The sequence below is a fragment of the Bombyx mori genome, chromosome 2 (assembly GCF_030269925.1).
Source record: "Bombyx mori chromosome 2, ASM3026992v2".
Classification (NCBI taxonomy): domain Eukaryota; kingdom Metazoa; phylum Arthropoda; class Insecta; order Lepidoptera; family Bombycidae; genus Bombyx; species Bombyx mori.
In genome coordinates this window covers 7,909,848-7,930,158 of record NC_085108.1, presented here as the reverse complement: position 1 = coordinate 7,930,158, position 20,311 = coordinate 7,909,848, and the positions used below count along the sequence as shown (strand labels likewise).

Genomic DNA, 20,311 nt, shown 5'->3' with positions numbered 1-20,311 from the left:
ATATTAATTTTATTATAAGACGATTGTTTTATTCAACAACAATAACTAATCCTTTATGTTTAACCATTACTCTTTACAAATCTCAAAGTCGAAAGCATTTGCTTTTTAATAAAAATGGGTCGTATCGGATACTTGGGTAAGATGGTTTCCAGAAGTTGCATATTTTGTTATTTTATTTACAATATATGTTTGTAGAAGGATTACCCGCAGAATATACAGTAGAACATAATTAAATATGCAATAATAAATCACTTGGTTACTGTTAACCTCAGTATACACTGAATAAAAATGAAACAACAAAAAAACAAAACAAAATCTCTTCCATAAAAGGTTACCCGGTAGGGCGCCGCCTATTATTAGAAAATTTCATGAATTTGATTTGAAAATTGAAATATCCCAACAAGACTTTTGGGAATTATTTATTTATTTATCGTATGGCATTCGTTTACACTGCGTGGTTATAATTTAAATTTACAGTTTGTGAAATAATCGATAGCTTCTTCTGTTAAATTTTTGAGATCTTCCACTTGGAATTAAGCGTGGATATAAAAACTGCATAATTGGATATCCATTTAAATTCACTCTACTGCTTTAGTATATCAATACGACTAATGAATTTATATTTGACAAGAATGTCCTTTTAAATTAAAATTGTTTTCTGGAATCTTCCTGCCAAAGAATATTATTTCGCCACATTTCCAAAGCATCATAGTCCACAAACTGAAAGAATGAATGAGAAACTAGGCAGGAAAATTAGTAGGGAAACTTCATCCTCAGTTTCCTAGTTTTTATGTATTGATTTGTACTGTTAAGCCAAATGCACTGTTGACATATCACAATCTCAGGCTTCAATATAGGTGTGTCAATATAAATTTAATTTCGTCTAATGAAACCTCCAGGCGTGGCTTGCAGGAAAATACGAAAATACGTAACGTAATCCTTCCCCAACTTGAATCTCCCGATAAGAGGGGAGAAATCCCCAAAACTTAGAATAATAACAGTAAATTAGTTGCCATAATAAAGAAATGCGGAAGTAGGCTGAATAGATAAATGTCTTCGCCTTCTCCCTGAAAACGAAATGGCGTCCGACCGTCTGACGCCAAACGATTTACTGCGACGCGACTTGAAAATGTCCTAACTACAAAATAAACCACATGGAAAAACTACTTTCTCCGCCTTATATAAGCACCAGAATGACTTGCACAAGTTTCATCGCAAGAGTATTGACTTTCCAAAATAAGTTATGCGCTCTGTGATAAAACCACAAAGCAAGCTATTTTGCTCTTTATTTCTAGAGGACCAATGAAGTTTTTCGGAAAACATAGCTAGGTAATTTAGATATTTTCCCGGGCGTAGCGATGTCTGGGTGGCGCCAAAATGTTACATGACATTTCCAACGTATATTCACTCTTATGTGCATTTCTTAAGATTGGCTTTACATTATTGAATTATTTTGAGGGTTTCAAATGTGGCTAGATCGGGAGTGTATGTATTCAAGTTGTTTTTATCTTAGTTTTCGTATATACAGGAAAATGGCGTCGCATAGTCGAAAGGGAGTTTCTATAGTATAATTCCTTGACTTATTTAGCTTGCACAATAACTCAATTCCTACGAAATGGAACTTATCGTGATCTTTATCATTTTTTCACAATTTTTAACGTTGTGAAATAGGACAGTTTTCCTTTTACCGAATTGCTTTTAGGTACACCTTAAAATTATGAGTTTAGTTTTGCCGAGAAACGGAAATGTGTGCCGGTTTGAAGGGCGGAGCAACCGCTGTACTGTAAAATCTGAGACCTTAGAACTCAGGTTTCAAGGTGGGTGCAGGAACGTCTTAAGATAGGATGGGGCCCTGGAGCACACAAGAATTTGAGGCATTTTTGGAAAGTAAAAAAAGCGAATTATAATAACATTTTTTTATTGAGTATGACCATTTATTATACGTAATCAAATACAGTATTATATAATGTCATTAATGACATTTAATGCTGCTGATTTTTTGGTTACGATTTCGATAACGGTTTCTTTCGGGATTTCTGTTGAGCAAAATTTTCTATTATAGGCATAGTATATGCCTTGTAAATACCTTCTAACTACTGATTTGTGAAAAAAGTGTAATGTGCTCGACAAAAATGTTTTGAGAATAAACGTGTGAGAGAAATTGTCGGTCTTTCGGGGCCGAATGGGGGCCCTGGGCACGGGCCCCGTGTGCCCTTATGGTAAAGACGGTATTGGGTGGGTGGCGGCATTTACATTGTAGATGACTATTGGCTTCGCTAACCACTTAACGCCAGGTGGGCCGTGAGCTCGTCCATCTGTCTATAAATAAAAAAATAACATATAAGTTTGTTATTACGTTAGCTATTAGATGATTATGTTAGCTATCAAGACAGGGACACTTAAGTACCTTCTACGTCTTCTTTGTTCACTTAGAGAATATTAATTATTCTTAGGGAATATTTAGGAATGCTAGCATTTCTAATTATTCCCACAATTCCTAGCTATTTCGAGAATTCTGTCATATCCGGAGTCAATAACTCAATGTGAATATTTTGTCAGTCTAGCTACGTTTGTTTGCACGTGAGTTTCAATCTAAGTTAGAAACATGTACTTAACAGTGTGCTTAGGCGAGTTTTTTAAACGTTCTCGATAGCGTAAAAGTTAACTCTTGTATGCAGTTGGAACAGCGCCCCTAGCGGCAAACGTACGCAAACGATCCTATTCCATACAAGTTAACTTTTACGCTATCGAGAACGTTACAAACTCGCACTAAGCATACTAGTCTCTCTTCAGACCGGAATGCATGACTGTATTGTTGTAGAAATAGTCAGATAGGAGTCGTCTATTATCAAAGGTGGCAATCTGTGCATTTGGACAAAAAAATGTTATTGATATGTCAATACAGATTGATTTGAATATAATCGTCTCCTTCAAAGAATACGGTTCAAAACCTGCATTAAATAAAGGTTAATAGTTAACCTGTTATTTATCTAAGATGTCGTTCCGAAGAGTTTTGTGACTGCCAATGGAATACAAAGTCAATAATTCGTTTTTCTGATTTACCAATAATTGTCCAAAAGTCACATTGCCGGCTTTGATAATAGTCGACTCATAGGTAGTATTTACAGGATAACATCGCCTGTGTGGTGCCCTAAAATAGCAGAACTAGTATGATAACTGTACTATGCGATTAAGACTCCGACCTCATGTCTCAAGATGGTGCCTAATCACATTGTGTGAAGTATGGTCTTCGGCAACCAGCTGGGATGTGAAGTCATCACAATACGCAGCAGTACTATGCGCTTAGTGCGAGTTTGTTAACGTGCTCGATTGCGTAAAAGTTAAGTCAAATTTGTATGCAGTTGGAACAGCGCCCCTAGCGGCAAACGTAGGCAAACGATCCCATTCCATACAAATTTGAGTTAACTTTTACGCTATCGAGAACGTTAAAAAGCTCGCACTAAGCACACTGGTGACTGCATTTATATTATTAACAAGGGTTGGCTCAGTAGTCGAACTTCGATCATAATTACTTATTCATTTAAATTATAAATATGAAGATTATTTCGGTTCTATTGTCAAAGAGTTTACGTCTATAATTTAGATATTGCCAGGGCTACAACACTATAGACAAACAATACCTATTAATCTATTCTCAATTCGACCATAGACTTTAACAATAAACAAAAGAGTGTATCTGCGATGTGTAATGAGAGAGATTGATTTAATGAATTTTTATGCACATAATAATAATAATAATAATAATAATAATAGCCTTTATTCAGACAGTATTTCATGTACATATCTTAATTTCTTTTTGTTAACAATTTTATTTTTATGTATTTTATTTATCAAAGTCTTATCTATATCCTTAACTATTTAGCATCGATAACCCCACCCCGTCTGTATGTCATTTATTGACAAAGGCCTCCTCCAACATATAAATAAAAATATATAAATAATAATATATAAATAAAAATATATTAGCATTCTGCATTCCTTCTCTATATTCTCTATAAGTGTGGGAAATTTCATACTCCTCCGTCCGCGCAATATTCGTAAAAAGGGATACAAAGCTTTTGCTTCACGTATTAATATATAGATATAATATTTAGTTCTGATTCGAATGAGTATGGAGACAAAGATTCCGTTACATACAAACCAAGCTAATAAAAGTGTGTAGAAAGAGATTTAATGAGAGGATACGGTAAAGTATTTGAAATGTCGGAAATAATAACCAAAGGTTAAACAGTAAAACTAGCTTTAATAAATTTCATGAAACTATCACAAACGTGCCTTCAACAAAATCAACAGAAAACTATCTTGTTGCATAGAGAAGTTAGCGGTGAGGTAATGACAGTATCCCTGGCTTGTGTCGACTGTATCATTTCCTTGTTTCCAATTTAGTTTTTGCTCTCAAACGGGAAATAAGGAGAATGAGCCCAGAACAAAGGCGATAAAGTCCTGTAGCCATTGTCGAAACTCTTCAGCAATTGAATCTCGTCAGGAGTGAGGGAGAAGTCGTAGATTTGGATGTTCTCTTCAACTCTGTCCTTGTGGAGGGACTTCGGGATCGGAATTACTCCTAACTCCACCTGAAAAAGAATAAAACGAGTAGAGATAAAAGAGAAGAATTTCGTGACTAGGTGTGACCGTTAACATAAATAAAATATCCAAAGATTGGTTTAAAAAGCTCCTCAATAAAATATAATAACAAACCTATATACGTTGAAAAATAATTTAAGTTTTTTTTTATTTTATTGCCTTTGTAGACAGACGAGCATACGGCCCACCTGATGGTAAGTGGTTACCGTCGCCCACGGACTTCAGCAATGCTAGGGGCAGAGCCAAGCCGCTGCCTACCGTCTGCCTAAGTCTACATAAACTTCACATGTCCCGACAGTCGTTATTTAAATTTCAAATTTGTTTGTTAATTATAAGGAGCTTCCAAGCGTTCTACTATATTAAATGCGAAACTTTAGCCGACTTATCACGAACATTGATCAGTTTTACACAAATTGTTCCAAACGAGTCTTCAATTTTAACTACCTACATCGATATATTTCACAATTTTCCACCCTAAGAGAACAGAATACATGTGAAATTGCGGGAACGCCGACAATTGAACTAATAAAATCTATGATTACTTAGTGCTTACTATTATTCTATAGATCACTAAAGTAAGTAGATGGTAGCTTAATGATCAAAGCCTTCGTCAAACAGAACGCGTACTTAGCGCCGCGTACTTAACGTCGCGCTCTTCAAATTGACTAGATGAGTCTAACGCTCCTTGACGCAACGCATTCGCCAAATCATAGTGCCTATCGATAGCAGTGTGAAAATTTAAAAGTATGTATTAAGAAATCGAGTGATTCAGATGTGGCATTGTATAAGGGTCATACACAAAAAGGGTAAAAAAAGTGTTATAGTAATGTATCATCTAAAAGAGCAAATTGGCGAATATTTGAAAGTATTTAAATCGTAAAGGTACTATATTACTACTCATTTTAATCGTATCTTGTAAAATATTACATTTCAAAAATTCATTTTGATGGCGTTAAACATCAAAAAATCTCTTCCTGTGGACTGTTACAAGACGAAGGTATAATGTTTGAGCCATGTTTAAAAACAGTTAAAGTACCCTATGTATTAAAATTATTTACTTGTAACACAAACAATATAATAAAGATGATAATATTGAGAATAAAAAAAATATATCGTTACTATCTGTATACAATAAATCCAATAAACTTATGGTTACATGAAATGGAGTCTTTTCTGTGGACGCGATAAAACGACATCAAATTTTAATTTATTCGACCGCATTAAGCTAAATAGTGGCCATTCCGGCGTTTGATATTTTGTTGTTTCGATTCCAGTGCGAGTGAAAATATATTTTTTATTCCAAAACACACATAAACGTAAAAGATCAAGTGTTCTTTCCTGTTCCAATTATGGACATGTAAATATTATCTATAAAAATGTATATTTATTGTTTTTATATGAGCATTTAGTACAAGTAAATGAAAAGCATGTTGCTTGATTTCTAACTTCAAAGTTAATTTCTTTACGCAAGAGTTTTTATAATACATCTTTTCTGTGGACATCTTTCCTGTGGTCCCGATGTCCACCGAAAAGACTATGTCCACAGAAAATGTGTAAGAAACATACCTTAGTAGGTCTAAGTAGAGAAAGTAGTTAGTAGAAAAATAGTTGAACCGAGGGCCTACTCCTTTTTTAAAGTTGGTTAGAAAGAGGTTTGATTTTGGCAACATTTGATATTCTAAGTTAGAGCCTCAAACTTTTTAGTACATTTTATATTCGCAATAAAAAATATTATAAATCTAATCAATGTAAATAGAGGAAACGAAAACATTTTTTTTATTTCTATTGATTTCGTTCAGGGGGTTCAACCCTTGGGTCGTGGGTTGGTCCATATCTTGCTTCGTTTTAGTTCATGCTGATTCAGACGATTCTGATAGTTCTCTGGAAATATTTTGAAATAATCAAAGTCCTTAAATTTCATTACATTGCATATTAAAATTCATTAGCTATTTTAAGAATTATATACGAGTAATATACCATGGCTGTAAAATTATTATCATTCGAAATTTTTTTTTGTTTCATAAGTCCACCGAAGGGACTTTCCTTTCTGTACACATTATTATTTTAATTTTTATTTTCCAATTAATGTGATTATTTTGACATTTTATTTGCGTTTCGGTATTCGTTTATATCAGTGGCTACATATGTTTGATTATGTTGTCTTAATATGTTTTAGCTTACGCTGCATCACAGCTTTTCATCTTGTAGACTAAATCGTCTTTTCTGTGGTCCGCAAAAATATAAAAATTGCGATTATGCCAAAAATAAGACATATTGATCTCGGTTACAGTGATTAAAAGATTGATAATCAATAGTTAAATAATAAATAGTTTGTTTCACACTGTTTGTGAGATATTTTTTTTGCTGCACTTTTTTGTTCTCTATTTGTGTATGACCCATAAGCATGGGTATTTTCTAACTATTTATATCATTTTTTCGGGCATTATCTAGTATTTTAATACACATTCACTCGGACGCTAAAATAAAATTCGTAAATAATTACAACGCCTGACGTCAAAGCGTCCTAACGCCGCGACAGAGCGCTGCGTACTTATAACGCTGGGGCTCTGTTTGACGGTATGTTACCATAGTAGTACAACACATCTCGGCGTCATAGCGCGGCGTCAGTTTAGCGCTCTGACGCGCGCTAATTACGCGTTCTGTTTGACGAAGGCTTAAGATGCCCGGTGTATTCGTGTCAGATGAAGCATCTGCGACGCTGCTTACGACTAGCAAGCAACTAGGATTTCCTGTGTGCTTAGTGCGAGCTTTTTAACGTTCTCGATCGCGTTAAAGTTAACTTAAATTTGTATGAAGTTGGAACAGCGCACCTACGTGCGTATATCGAGAAGACAAAAAACTCGCACTAAGCAAGCACACTGGACAGAAACCTAGGATATGCTGACAACTGGTAGACTAATTCTTTAATGTTGATAACTTTAAGAATGTTTTGTAGCATTGAGTTATATTATGACTAAAAATCTAGACACGAAATATTCTCCTCAATTCCTTGGGGTAAACGTAATGAACACTAGCAACATAGATCAATAATATACGTTTCGGACAGCCCTTAATTTGATATCTTAATCCGGCCACTAGATGTCGTTCATCTAAGCTCTCAAAACTACTGGATGAAACGTTTGTACTAGTTTTATTTGATGATCACTAGATGGCGCTCTCCAAATTCTCTTTACTATGATTTTTGTCACGAGGTGGCGCTAAATTAAAATATTTAATCTAAGTAAATCAGATCAACCAGCGCGGCGGCTTGTAATAATTTCTATTAATCCTCAAAATTTCTATTGTAGTTTTAGTAAATCTTAATTACGTATTCGTGTATTTATAGCACTTTTTTTTTGTTATTGCTACATGGGTGGACGAGCTCACAGCCCACCTGGTGTTAAGTGGTTACTGGAGCCCATAGACATTTACGACGTAAATGCGCTACCCAGCTTGAGATATAAGTTCAAGGGTCTCAAGTATAGTTACAACGGCTGCCCCACCCTTCAAACCGAAACGCATTACTGCTTCACGGCAGGAATGGGCAGGGTGGTGGTCCTCACCCGGGCGGACTCACAAGAGGTCCTTCCACCATTAATTACGCAAATTATAATTTTGCGGGTTTCATTTTTATTACACGATGTTATTCCTTCACCAAGTGGAAGTCAATCGTGAACATTTGTCGAATAGGTATTTCATTAGAAAAATTGGTACCCGCCTGAGATTCGAACACCGGTGCATCGCTCAACACGAATGCACCGGACGTCTTATCCGTTAGATAAGATAAGTCGTCGTGGCCGTCGATGCACCGGTGTTCGAATCTCGCAGGCGGGTACCAATTTTTCTAATGAAATACGTACTCAACAAATGTTCACGATTGACTTCACTTCCACGGTGAAGGAATAACATCGTTTAATAAAAATCAAACCCGCAAAATTATAATTTGCGTAATTACTGGTGGTAGGACCTGTTGTGAGTCCGCGCGGGTAGGTACCACCGCCCTGCCTATTTCTGCCGTGAAGCAGTAATGCGTTTCGGTTTGAAGGGTGGGGCAGCCGTTGTAACTATACTGAGACCTTAGAACTTATATCTCAAGGTGAGTGGCGCATTTACGTTGTAGATGTCTATGGGCTTCAGTAACCACTTAACACCAGGTGGGCTGTGAGCTCGTCCACCCATCTAAGCAAAAAAAAAAAAAAAAGGTCACGACGACTTCATACGGCTGCAGTGTTTTAGGCGGATTCATCTCTAGTAGCATTTCTACGAATGTGAGATCGAGGCAGCTTCAGCTGAAACTTACCAAATATCTGAGTACGATTTGCGGAACGGTTTTCTTGTATTTTTGGGCGATGGCCACGAGACGCTGGTCGTCGGCCCGCGGCGCTGGAGCCGACGGCTGGCGATTGAACAGATTGCCGAAGGGGGTGTACGCCACCACAACTATCCCTTGAGCCTTGCAGTAGTCCAGTAGAGCCGGCTGTTGAAGGTTCAAATTGATCTGGGGACAGGACCATAGCATTACTTGTAGATTTTAGATTTGTAGGGCTCGACGAGTAAATTAACCCACAGACACAGCCCACTGAGTTTCACGCCGGATCTTCTCAGTGGGTCGCGTTTCCGATCCGGTGGTAGATTCGCAGAATATATGGTCTTTTACGGTCTTTTAGATAGCAAAAAAAGAATAAATGATAATATGGTCTTTTAGGTAGCAAAAAAAGAGAAAAAAAGACAATGTTTTTATTGCTTAGGTGGGTGGACGAGCTCACAGCCCACCTGGTGTTAAGTGGTTACTGACGCCCATAGACATCTACAACGTAAATGCGCCACCCACCTTGAGATATAAGCTCTAAGGTCTCAGTATAGTTACAACGGCTGCCCCGCCCTTCAAACCGAAACGCATTACTGCTTCACGGCCGAAATAGGCAGGGTGGTGGTACCTAACCGCGCGGACTCACAAGAGGTCCTACCACCAGTAATCACCACCATTAATCAATGTCCTGAATAAAGGTCACTAAGATACAAAAACGATTATATTTTCTGTATCGGCTCTACCCTACAGTGGAGGGTGCAAAGCCACTTAAGTCAGTGGAAGCTCATGAATACCTCGACCTGCAGGACGGAGGGCGTGACGCCGCCCTCAGACTTGAGCCTCTCCAGCTGCTGAATGTTGAAGTTGGACACCCCAATGGACTTGGTCAGACCCTGGTTCAAGACATCGGTCATAGCTTGCCACGTCTCCACGTAATCTGTTTGGGAAATTGAGGCGTTATCCTGGAAAATAAATAGATTATGGATATAGATATATTTTTACTGGTGGTAGGACCTCTTGTGAGTCCTCGCGGGTGGGTACCTCCGCCCTGCCTATTTCTACCGTGAGGCAGTAATGCGTTTCGGTTTGAACGGTGGGGCAGCCGGTGTAACTATATTTGAGACTTTAGAACTTATATTTCAAGGTGGGTGGCGCATTTACGCTGTAGATGTCTATGGGCTCCAGTAACCACTTAACACCAGGTGGGCTGAGAGCTCGTCCACCTACCTAAGCAATAAAAAAAAGTGTTCCACGTGCACTTATTAATATCCGCACATGTATATCTATATATATAAAAATGAATTGCTGTTCGTAAGTCTCGCTAAAACTCGAGAACGGCTGGACCGATTTGACTAATTTTGGTCTTGAATTATGTGTGGAAGTCCAGAGAAGATTTAAAAGGTAGATAAACATAAAAATGCCCGGAATGAAATAAAAATAACAATTTTGTTTTCCCTAGGATGTGTAACCCGTCGCGTCGGACGGATTCCTTTTGTTTGTTTTAAGTTTATTTTGTACAAAAGCTTAGATCTTTTATTTATCGATTGAGGCACTACGAAGTCTGCCGGGTCAGCTAGTACATAATAGATTTGTCATATGCAACAACAATACACACGTGCAGAGCGATCGGCCAGTGAATTAAATATAGATCCACGTAATCCAAATCCAAATTCTTCAATGATTTCCTGAGGGCCGGCAAAACCGCCTCCTTCTTGTGGTTCGTGTTCCATAACTGTAAGTAGGGAATGGATGCCATTAGAACTGTTGACTGAGCTTGGTACTTGCTCATTTACTAACTAGTAGTATAGTTGTAGTATTAGGTACTAGAAAGAGACGACAGCATATGGTCTAACGCTATAGAAAAAGCGCTGGTCAGAGTGGAGATTGGAGTTGTCTACGCTAATAACTGACTTTACTTAAGATAAGTTTTTGGTGTAGTATTATCGATATTTTGTTAGTCGTGGACTCACAAAACACCCTAAAACTAGTAAATACTGGTGGTAGGACCACTTGTGAGTCCGCACGAGTAGGTTACTACCACTCCGCCTAATTCTGCCGTGAAGCACTAATGCGTTTCGGTTTGAAGTAGCCGTTGTAACTATATTGATACCTTAGAACTTATATCTCGAGGTGGATGGCGCATTTACGTTGGAGATGTCTATGGGCTCCAGTAACCACTTAACTAACACCAAGTGGGCTGTGATCTCGCCCACCCATGGAAACAATAAAAAAAAATTACGCGATTAGCAATTAGCAAGTAAGTATTTCATTACAAATATGACAGCGATTTCCGCAGACGAATAGAATCAAATCTGAAACCCGGCACAGTTGCAACGCACTAATTTAGGACCTTTTTTTTATTTCTTACAGAAATTATTCCTTTTTAAACTAAATAAATAATTTTATTTAAATACCATAGCGGTGTTAGGTCCGCATAACCGATTCTATAGGTATATGCAATTTTAATACCTCACCGGCGGCAAATCTGCCAACCCTCCACTGCCTTGTTGCACGGGAGGCTGAAATAAACAAACAGCTCACCTTTGTAGTGACGAACAGATCTTCTCTCTTGACCACTCCCTCTGCGATCTTCTTCTTAATGGCACGTCCGACCTGGATTACAGAATATTTATAGATAACGCGATGTATGACGATTTTAGAGTTTCATAGTAACTATACTTGAGACCTTAGAACTTGTATCTCAAGGTGGGTGGCGCATTTACGTTGTGGATGTCTATGGGCTCCAGTAACCACTTAACACCAGGTGGGCTGTGAGCTCGTCCACCCATCTAAGCAATAAAAAATTAAAAAATTAAAAAAAAAAGATAAAAATACATAAAAGATTCCTTGTAAGCTTATTGAGTAAATAAAACGCTATACAGGTAACCAATCCCTTATAACACGGTACTTCTACAACATGATAACTAGATTTTTGTTTAAAATTATTTAGATAATTACAGCACTATGAAAACACAATGTAGGTATGACAGTAACAAAAATTTTACTGCTTATTTTTAAAGTACATACAATGTAATAGGCAAAATATACTGTTAGGCCAGTAAGAATAGCGCCATCTGTCATCAAATAGCAGAAATAAATATCAGAACAGAACAGAAATAATAAAATATAAGAATCATACCGAGAATGCTCGAGAAGTGTAACGCCATCTATTATCAAATAGCGAAAACACATCTCAAAACGATTAGTACTACCGCGAATGCTCTCAATAATTGTAGACTTGTCGTGTTGACTAAAGCGTTGCAGAGATGACATGAATTAAGTTAGTAATCGGTTCTACTCGAAGCGAAACGGCAAACGGATCACCTGAAGCGAAGCGGAAGAAGTGAATTGCGAGTTATAAAGTATACCTTAAGTGTTCTAAGTGTTAAATATAGTTTTAATTTGTACTTCGGTGACAGTTTTACTTATCCTCAGCCCCAGCGCGTAACATACAGGCATAGTTGAGAGGTTTCATTCAGAAAAAATACTCTAATTTTTGTATTGGTTTCTAGTCTCATATAACACGGTTGTAGGAACGCATCTACCGCGTTACAGGAGGGTCATCTATATTTGTAATTGTTTCGTTTAAAAATCAATGTATCTGAAATGAATGCTACAAAACTATATAAAATACTATATACTTTCATCGCTGCAGGTGGACGAGCTCACGGCTCACCTGATATTAAGTGAGTTGAAAGCACAATTGAAACGTGATAACCTAAATTCCACGAAATAATTCGCGGCTCCCCACTCTGCAGCGTCCGTCTCGTGCTCACCTGGTCCTCGGTGGAGTAGATTGCCGCAGTGTCGATATGCCTGTAGCCAGCGTCGATCGCCCATTCCACCGACTTTTGAACCTCGTCGCCTTTCAGCTGCAAAAACAATGGATTCACTATAATAGCTTATTTTACAAGTCCCTAATCGCAAGAAACTCTAGAGCGCAGCCGCAACCCTCCGACAGTGGTTCCGTAAATGGCGCATAGACATCAACCCAGCGAAAAGTATGGCGTTGCTGTTTCAAAGGGGAAACTCCACACAGATTTCCTCGCGAATTAAGAGGAGTAATCTCACACCGCCGATTACCCTCTTCAGCCAACCCATACCCTGGCTCAGGAAGGTCAAGTACCTGGGAGTCACCCTGGATGCAGTCATGATATTCCGCCCGCATATAAAACCAGTCCGCGACCGCGCTGCGTTTATTCTCGGCAGACTCTACCCCATATTCTGTAAGCGGATTAAAATATTCCTTTGGAACAGAGTGGCACTTTACAAAGCTTGCATAAGGCCCGTCATGACTTACGCGAGTATGGTGTTCGTTCACGCGGCCCGCACACACATAGACACCCTTCAATCCCGCTTTTACAGGTTAGCCTTCGAAGACGTCTTCTTAGACGCCTTCAGCTCTAACACTAGGAGCAGGCTTAAGGACCCCGGTAACCGTACTCGTCGAGTTCGACAAAGAGGTCGACGTGCAACGTAACCTATGCATCAGCCCGCTGAGTTTCTCGCCCGATTTTCTCAGCGGGTCGCGATGCCGATCCGGTAGTAGATTCATTCGCGAAGCAAAGCAGCTGTTAGCAAATCCCACACTTCCTGGCTGAGCCTTTGCTCGCCTACCTATCTTGATGAAACTAGAAAGGCCTCTGGGCCACCAGTGAAATAAAAAGGAACTTAAGCTACCTACTTTCAGACAAAAATAAAAACCAACATTTGGATGTTATAGTTTTGTTTCAGGTGGCCTGGTTCATTTTACATCTAACTTCTCGTTCATAATGCCAATGGAGATTCGTACGCAACAATTCGTATTGCTGCATTGGAACTCAGGTGAGGGTTGCTGTCTTTACCATTAATGAGCATAGGAATTTGGTTCTTTAGCTGTCACACCCACGTGAAACATAAATTATTAAACAACTCCCTCCTGGATATCGATGATATCCGAGCAGAGTCATCACGCACCATTCACCAATAGTTAGAATTATACATTTTATATTACTTTTTTATCATCGTAGCTGTTCATGTCACTATAGGTTTGTGTTTATTTAGAAACGGTGGTTCCTGTCAGATGATGCGTACCTCGTTACTATTGGTGCCGAGCCAAGTGCCGATGCCGAAGCCCGGAATTTCCTTGCCATTGTTCAACTTAAGAACTGGGGCTAATCCTGCGGATGGAGATAGATGGATGACCTGAAAAATTTGATAGGCTTAGAGCAGCTTTTCTCAAAGTAGGTGATAACGCACCCTTTGTGGGCGCTGCAGGCTTAAAGGGGGGCGGTAATACACCAGAAAAAAAATAGGGGCGTTGTGTAGAGGCTTGGGAGGCGATATGTGAATTCAATTAGGAGGACTCTTAGACACCGAATGAGCTGTAGTGGTTTTTAAGAAGGTTAAAAATAGGGGGGCGCTTAAAATAAATTTATTCTAAAAGTGGGCAGTAGACAAAAAAGTTTGGGAATCTCTGGCTTAGAGCCTTAAAAGGCCATATACTCGTATTTCGAAATACCTAAGTAAAATCAGTTTCCATGGACACCAGTGTCGATGTCAGACGCCTGGCGTCGGTGTTAAAAGGAAAAACATCTATTTATCTTAGCATATCATAAAAAAAAAATCATCGCTTCGTCAATCGATTTTAAAGTACCTATTGTATTAAGTAGCCATTCATTAGTTTTATTATTAAAGTTAGTTTCTTCTCAGTCGTGTCACTCTTGACAGAGTGCTCGTGATCGTCATATAGATAGCGTAACAAGGGGCAGACTTGACGCGCCTTTTTTTTTAATGCTTAGATGGGTGGACGAGCTCACAGCCCACCTGGTGTTAAGCGGTTACTGGAGCCCATATACATCTACAACGTAAATGCGCCACCCACCTTGAGATATAAGTTCTAAGGTTTCAAGTATAGTTACACCAGCTGCCCCATCCTTCAAACCGAAACGCATTACTGCTTCACGGCAGAAATAGGCAGGGTGGTGGTACCTACCCTCGCGGACTCACAAGAGGCCCTACCACCAGTAATTACGCAAATGATAATTTTTGCGGGTTTGACGAATTTATTTTGTTTCAAATAAATTGCAATTTAGAAGCACCGATTTTGAAAAATTATGGGCTAGGCCACTTTTACGCTGATGGCCTCAGTTAAGAACGTACCAAACAATTATTTGCAATGAATGTCAATCAATACAGCTTGCACATACAACTCTATTGGATTGTATAATAATATGTTATACTCGTACAAGGCCTCTGACAGCAACACGATCTCAGAAACTGGTTTCGATACAAAGATTCTGTTTTGGCACGACTCAAGTCTGTCGAGCGAGTTGACTATTTTGATCATGATTATATTATTATAACACTTTGAATCCATCTTTATTGTTTTGCTTTTTAATTGTCGTATTCCGCGTATTGAAGCAATAAACTAGGGTGGGGCCCTTGGGCACACAAGAATTTGAGGCCCTTTTGGAAAGTAAAAAAACCGAATTATAATAATATTTTTTTACTGAGTATGAGACCATCTATTATAGGTAATCAAATACAGTATGATATAATATGTCATTAATGATATTAGAATGCTGCTGGTTTTTTGGTTACGATTTCGATAACGGTTTCTTTCGGGATTTCTGTTGAGCAAAATCTTCTATCATAGTCATAGTATATGCCTTGTAAATACCTTCTGATTACTGATTTGTGAAAAAAGTGTACTGTGCCCGACAAAAATGTTTTGAGAATAAACGTGTGAGAGAAATTGTCGGTCTTTCGGGGCCCCCTGAGAATGGGGGCCCTGGGCACGGGCCCCGTGTGCCCTTATGGTAAAGACGGTATTGCCTGTGGCCCGATAGTATTCTTGGACAATATGCCTTTATTTCTTTTTCTTTCAAAAAACCAAGGCTTCCCTTACTTATTCAAAGTCTCAAAATAGAATTTAACAATAAATATTAATTAATCGCAACAAGCTCTTGTGTATTACAAATAATAATGACAGCGGAATATCTCAATAAACAATATTGATGAAAAGTTAAATCTCTCATGCTACGACGTGTCTTAGAACATTACGTTATCGAAAGGGCATACTCACAGCAGCGAAAACGAACACAAAGGAATATTTGTAAACAACCATTTTATACACAATCACTCTTGATTAGTTGCTAGACACAAAACAATGAGCACGACAGAAACCTAGTGAGGCAAGCCGTGCAAGTGTTATCCCATAGAATATATTCGCGAACAGAATCAACTGTAGGCAGTAAGTAGAACTGTGTTTGCTCCGTCGTGAACTATGCAAGTGCAGTGTTCGCTCACGCGGCCCGGACGTGACACAAATTAATTCTCTCCAAGTCATCCAATACCGGTTCTGCAAGATAGCCGAATGTAGATCTTAACGACGACCCTAAATCTAGAACCGATACGTACCTATCTTAGTGAAGCGTCAGAACCACGGAATAGACAAATAAGGTCAGAACACTACTTTGAAAAAGCAGCGCGGCACGATAACCCTCTTATCGTGGCCATCGCTAATTGCATATCAGACTCAGGAGACGGGGCTAAGCAAAGCCGCCGTCGCCCATAACATGTCTTTTCGGATCCCCCGGATCCTCTCTCGGTGCTTTTAGGCTCCCCAAGCATTGGTCACCGTCCTCGTCGAACGCTTCGACTCCAACGAAGAGCTCGACATGCGAATTACCCCATAGACACAATCCACTGAGTTTCTCGCCGGACCTTCTTAGTGGGTCACGATTCAGATCCGGTATTAGATTCAGCGAAGCACTGCTCTTGCTAGGGCTCTCTCAGGCTAAGCCCGTGAGCTCACTTACCGGTCCGCGTGTAGTTAGAATAACCCCTGAAGCTACCAACGATTAGGTAGGAAAAAAAGATGTTTGGGCCACAACATATCTGTCTATTTAAAGTACCAACCTCTCGGCTAGTTGTCAGCCATTCCTTATTGCGTAAATAGGTGAACGAGCTCGTCTCCCACCGGTGGTTAGCCCGTAGAGACGCACCGTGAATGCCGACACCCATATCCGGTCCAAATGCAGAGGAGCTTTTTAGTCGTATTAATAATAAAGGGGAACTGTGAATAGGTGAAGAACCTCTCCATGAACAACACATAACATATACACATACTAACGTTTTATATGTCTACCTTAAAGGTCGTCGTCGTGGCCTAAAGGATAAGACGTCCGGTGCATTCGTATGTAGCGATGCACCGGTGTTCGAATCCCTCAGGCGGGTACCAATTTTTCTAATGAAATACGTACTTAACAAATGTTCACGATTGACTTCCACGATGAAGTAATAACATCGTGCAATAAATATCAAACCCGAAAAAAATTATAATTTGCGTAATTACTGGTGGTAGGACCTCTTGGGAGTCCACGGGTAGGTACCACCACCCTGCCTATTTCCGCTGTGAAACAGTAATGCGTTTCGGTTCGAAGGGTGGGGTAGCCGTTGTAACTATACTGATACCTTAGAACTTATATCTCGAGGTGGGTGGCACATTTACGTTGTAGATGTCTATGGGCTCCAGTAACCACTTAACACCAAGTAGGCTGGGAGCTCGTTCACACATCTAAGCAATAAAAAAAAGGTGTAAACTTAGGGAAAATACGAGGCGGCAAACCAACGATACTTTTCCATTCACCCCTCAGTTATATCTAGATGATGCGCAGACGGGAGTTAAATAGAAATGAATTATAATTTGTGTTGTTTTTCTTTTAATAAATACAAACAGGTATATCCAAATGGAAATAATAATAATAATAATATTTTACTAACGATCACGCCACGTTAACTGGTCCCGTGATAAGTTCGTAAAGAACTTGTGTTACAGGTACCAGATAACGGAAATAAATGTAAGATTTTTATTATACACATACATATATTTAATATACATCCATAACCCTGGAAAAGACATTTATATTTATCATACAAATATCTTCCCTTGGCAGGATTCGAACCCGCGACCCCTTATGTAGTGACCATGTCACTTACCACTACACCAGACGGCCGTTTGAATAAATTTATTTCATTGATTTAACTTATAAGTGTATTATTTATTCATAGAAAGATGGTTATCGAATCTGCAACATTACCTACATTAGATCACTATATATCAAAAACCTATATATGAGTCGTCTATTATCAAAGGTGGCAATCTGTGCATTTGGAAAAAAAAATGTTATTGATATGTCAATACAGATTGATTTGAATATAATCGTCTCCTTCAAAGAATACGGTTCAAAACCTGCATTAAATAAAGGTTAATACTTAACCTGTTATTTATCTAAGATGTCGTTCAGAAGAGTTTTGTGACTGCCAATGGAATACAAAGTCAATAATTCGTTTTTATGATTTACCAATAATTGTCCAAAAGTCACATTGCCGGCTTTGATAACAGTCGACTCATATTCAGTCTGTTTTTCGTTAGGCACTAACTCTAATAACATGACTTCTCTACACTTCACGTGATCTATGCACATCGTTAATGCGTTCTATGTTTTTTAACCTACTAATGACCTTAAAATTTAAAAAAACATTAGTTGATCAGAAAGATTTGCAAATAAACGTGATGTGAATATTACTTGTACACCTTGGGCTCGGACGGCCGATGAGCCAGAAAGATCCTCGAGTGGAGACCACGTACTGGCAAGCGCAGTGTGGGACGTCATATACCAGTTTTTTTTTTTTTGAAGTGAATCTTCTTTAGGCGCATCAGGGTAAAATTTTTACAGATGTAACGTCACGCAGGTATGCAACGGAAGTATCGAAAAAGAGAGAGAGAGCGATCGAGACCGATGAGAGAGAGTAAGACAGGGCGAACGTAGCATGAAGCAACTAGCCATGGAGTGAGAGTAGGGAGCAAGCAAGTGAGAAAGATTGAACGAGAGAGAGAATAAGGGATATCGAGAAATAATACACGCTATATTGGTTTGTGTATTCGTTTACTAGTTTATTATAAGAACTTTAGATGGCAATTCTGTCGCATAACATCATTTGCAGTCAACGCAGATTTTTCATCTACATATTTACAATATTATTAGCACTTATACAGTGTATAAACAGTGAGTTAAATTTATAAATTAACTTTATGAATAAAATTTTGTGTTATAGGAGAATGCCCATTGCAGTATGGAATTTGGTTTCAAGTTGTGCTCTCATGTAACTTACCTCATTCTGTACGGTTTAATATGTTTATTCATTTATAAAAAAATATATATTTTTTTTTTTACTAACATTCAAGCCACGTTAACTGGTCCCGTGATAAGTTCGTAAAGAACTTGTGTTACAGGTACCAGATAACGGAAATAAATGTAAGATTTTTATTATACACATACATATATTTAATATACATCCATAACCCTGGAAAAGACATTTATATTTATCATACAAATATCTTCCCTTGGCGGGATTCGAACCCGCGACCGCCTTGTGTAGTGACCATGTCACTTACCACTATACCAGACGGCCGTTGAATATATATATCTCTAGTTCGCCGGATTTGGTAGTAAAAGACCAATGAAGTTTTTAGAATTAGGTTATTTTTGTACAAGACAGCAGTGGATATTTTTTGATTATGCTCAGTTCCTACATACTTTAAAACATACGTATAAAGTATTTTATTTTTAATACAGCGCCATCTGTGAGATGTTTTAATAATAGCGTGTGTAAGAAACCTCTTGTAGTGAATTTTAATTTAGGATATACGTGAAGTTAAAATATCAATTCACAGAGGGCGCTACCTCATACTTTAAAAGGTGATTTACAATTATTTACTAATGACAAAATTTTACTAATAATATACTTAGACATTTAGGATAATAAAATATTTTGTATCTCAGGAATTTAGGATAGCAATATTTTAATTTTTTAAGGTTTCATTTTTAACACATGTGAATTGCACACATGTTATTTTTTATTGCTTAGATGGGTGGACGAGCTCACAGCCCACCTGTTATTAAGTGGTTACTGGAGCCCATAGACATCTACGACGTAAATGCGCCACCCACCTTGAGACATAAGTTCTGAGCTCTCAAGTATAGTTACAACGGCTGCTCCACCCTTCAAACCGAAACGCATTACTGTTTCACGGCAGAAATAGGCAAGGTGGTGGTACCCACCCACGTGGACTCACAAGAGGTCCTACCACCAGTAATACAATATATTTTTTTACTGTATATATTAGATAGCTTAGATATTAGATATAAGATTGTCGTTGCCAAATGTTAGACGGAATACGTTACTCCATTTTACTACGTGAAAATAATCTTGAGGAATGAGAATGAAGTCTGGAGTTATGAACGACGGTAACCATTCACTATCAGGCGGGCCGTATGCACGTCTGTCTACAAAGGAAAAAACACGATTGCATCGCAGAGCTCGAGAGGTTATATGCACCTATATGTATGT

General features: G+C 38.5%; 1 protein-coding gene across 1 annotated transcript; it reads right to left on the bottom strand.

Annotated features, from left to right (window-relative positions):
* Positions 1 to 4,244: 4,244 nt before the first annotated feature.
* LOC101746802 (aldo-keto reductase AKR2E4-like) lies at positions 4,245 to 16,381 on the bottom strand. The gene is made up of 8 exons (XM_004926715.5): positions 15,981 to 16,381; positions 13,988 to 14,098; positions 12,691 to 12,786; positions 11,456 to 11,527; positions 10,530 to 10,646; positions 9,709 to 9,876; positions 8,906 to 9,103; positions 4,245 to 4,595 (listed from the first exon to the last, which is right to left on the bottom strand). The coding sequence occupies exons 1-8, from the start codon at positions 16,020 to 16,022 to the stop codon at positions 4,404 to 4,406; spliced, it is 996 nt and encodes a 331-aa protein (XP_004926772.1). The 5' UTR covers positions 16,023 to 16,381; the 3' UTR covers positions 4,245 to 4,403.
* Positions 16,382 to 20,311: the final 3,930 nt, after the last annotated feature.

Coding starts and splice junctions, on each gene's coding strand:
- LOC101746802 (XM_004926715.5), bottom strand. CDS start 16,022: ATGGTTGTTTACAAATATTCCTTTGTGTTCGTTTTCGCTGCT. Junction 14,099..15,980: donor TTGTGTTCGTTTTCGCTGCT/GTGAGTATGCCC, acceptor CAAATTTTTCAG/GTCATCCATCTATCTCCATC. Junction 11,528..12,690: donor TCTACTCCACCGAGGACCAG/GTGAGCACGAGA, acceptor TCTGTAATCCAG/GTCGGACGTGCCATTAAGAA.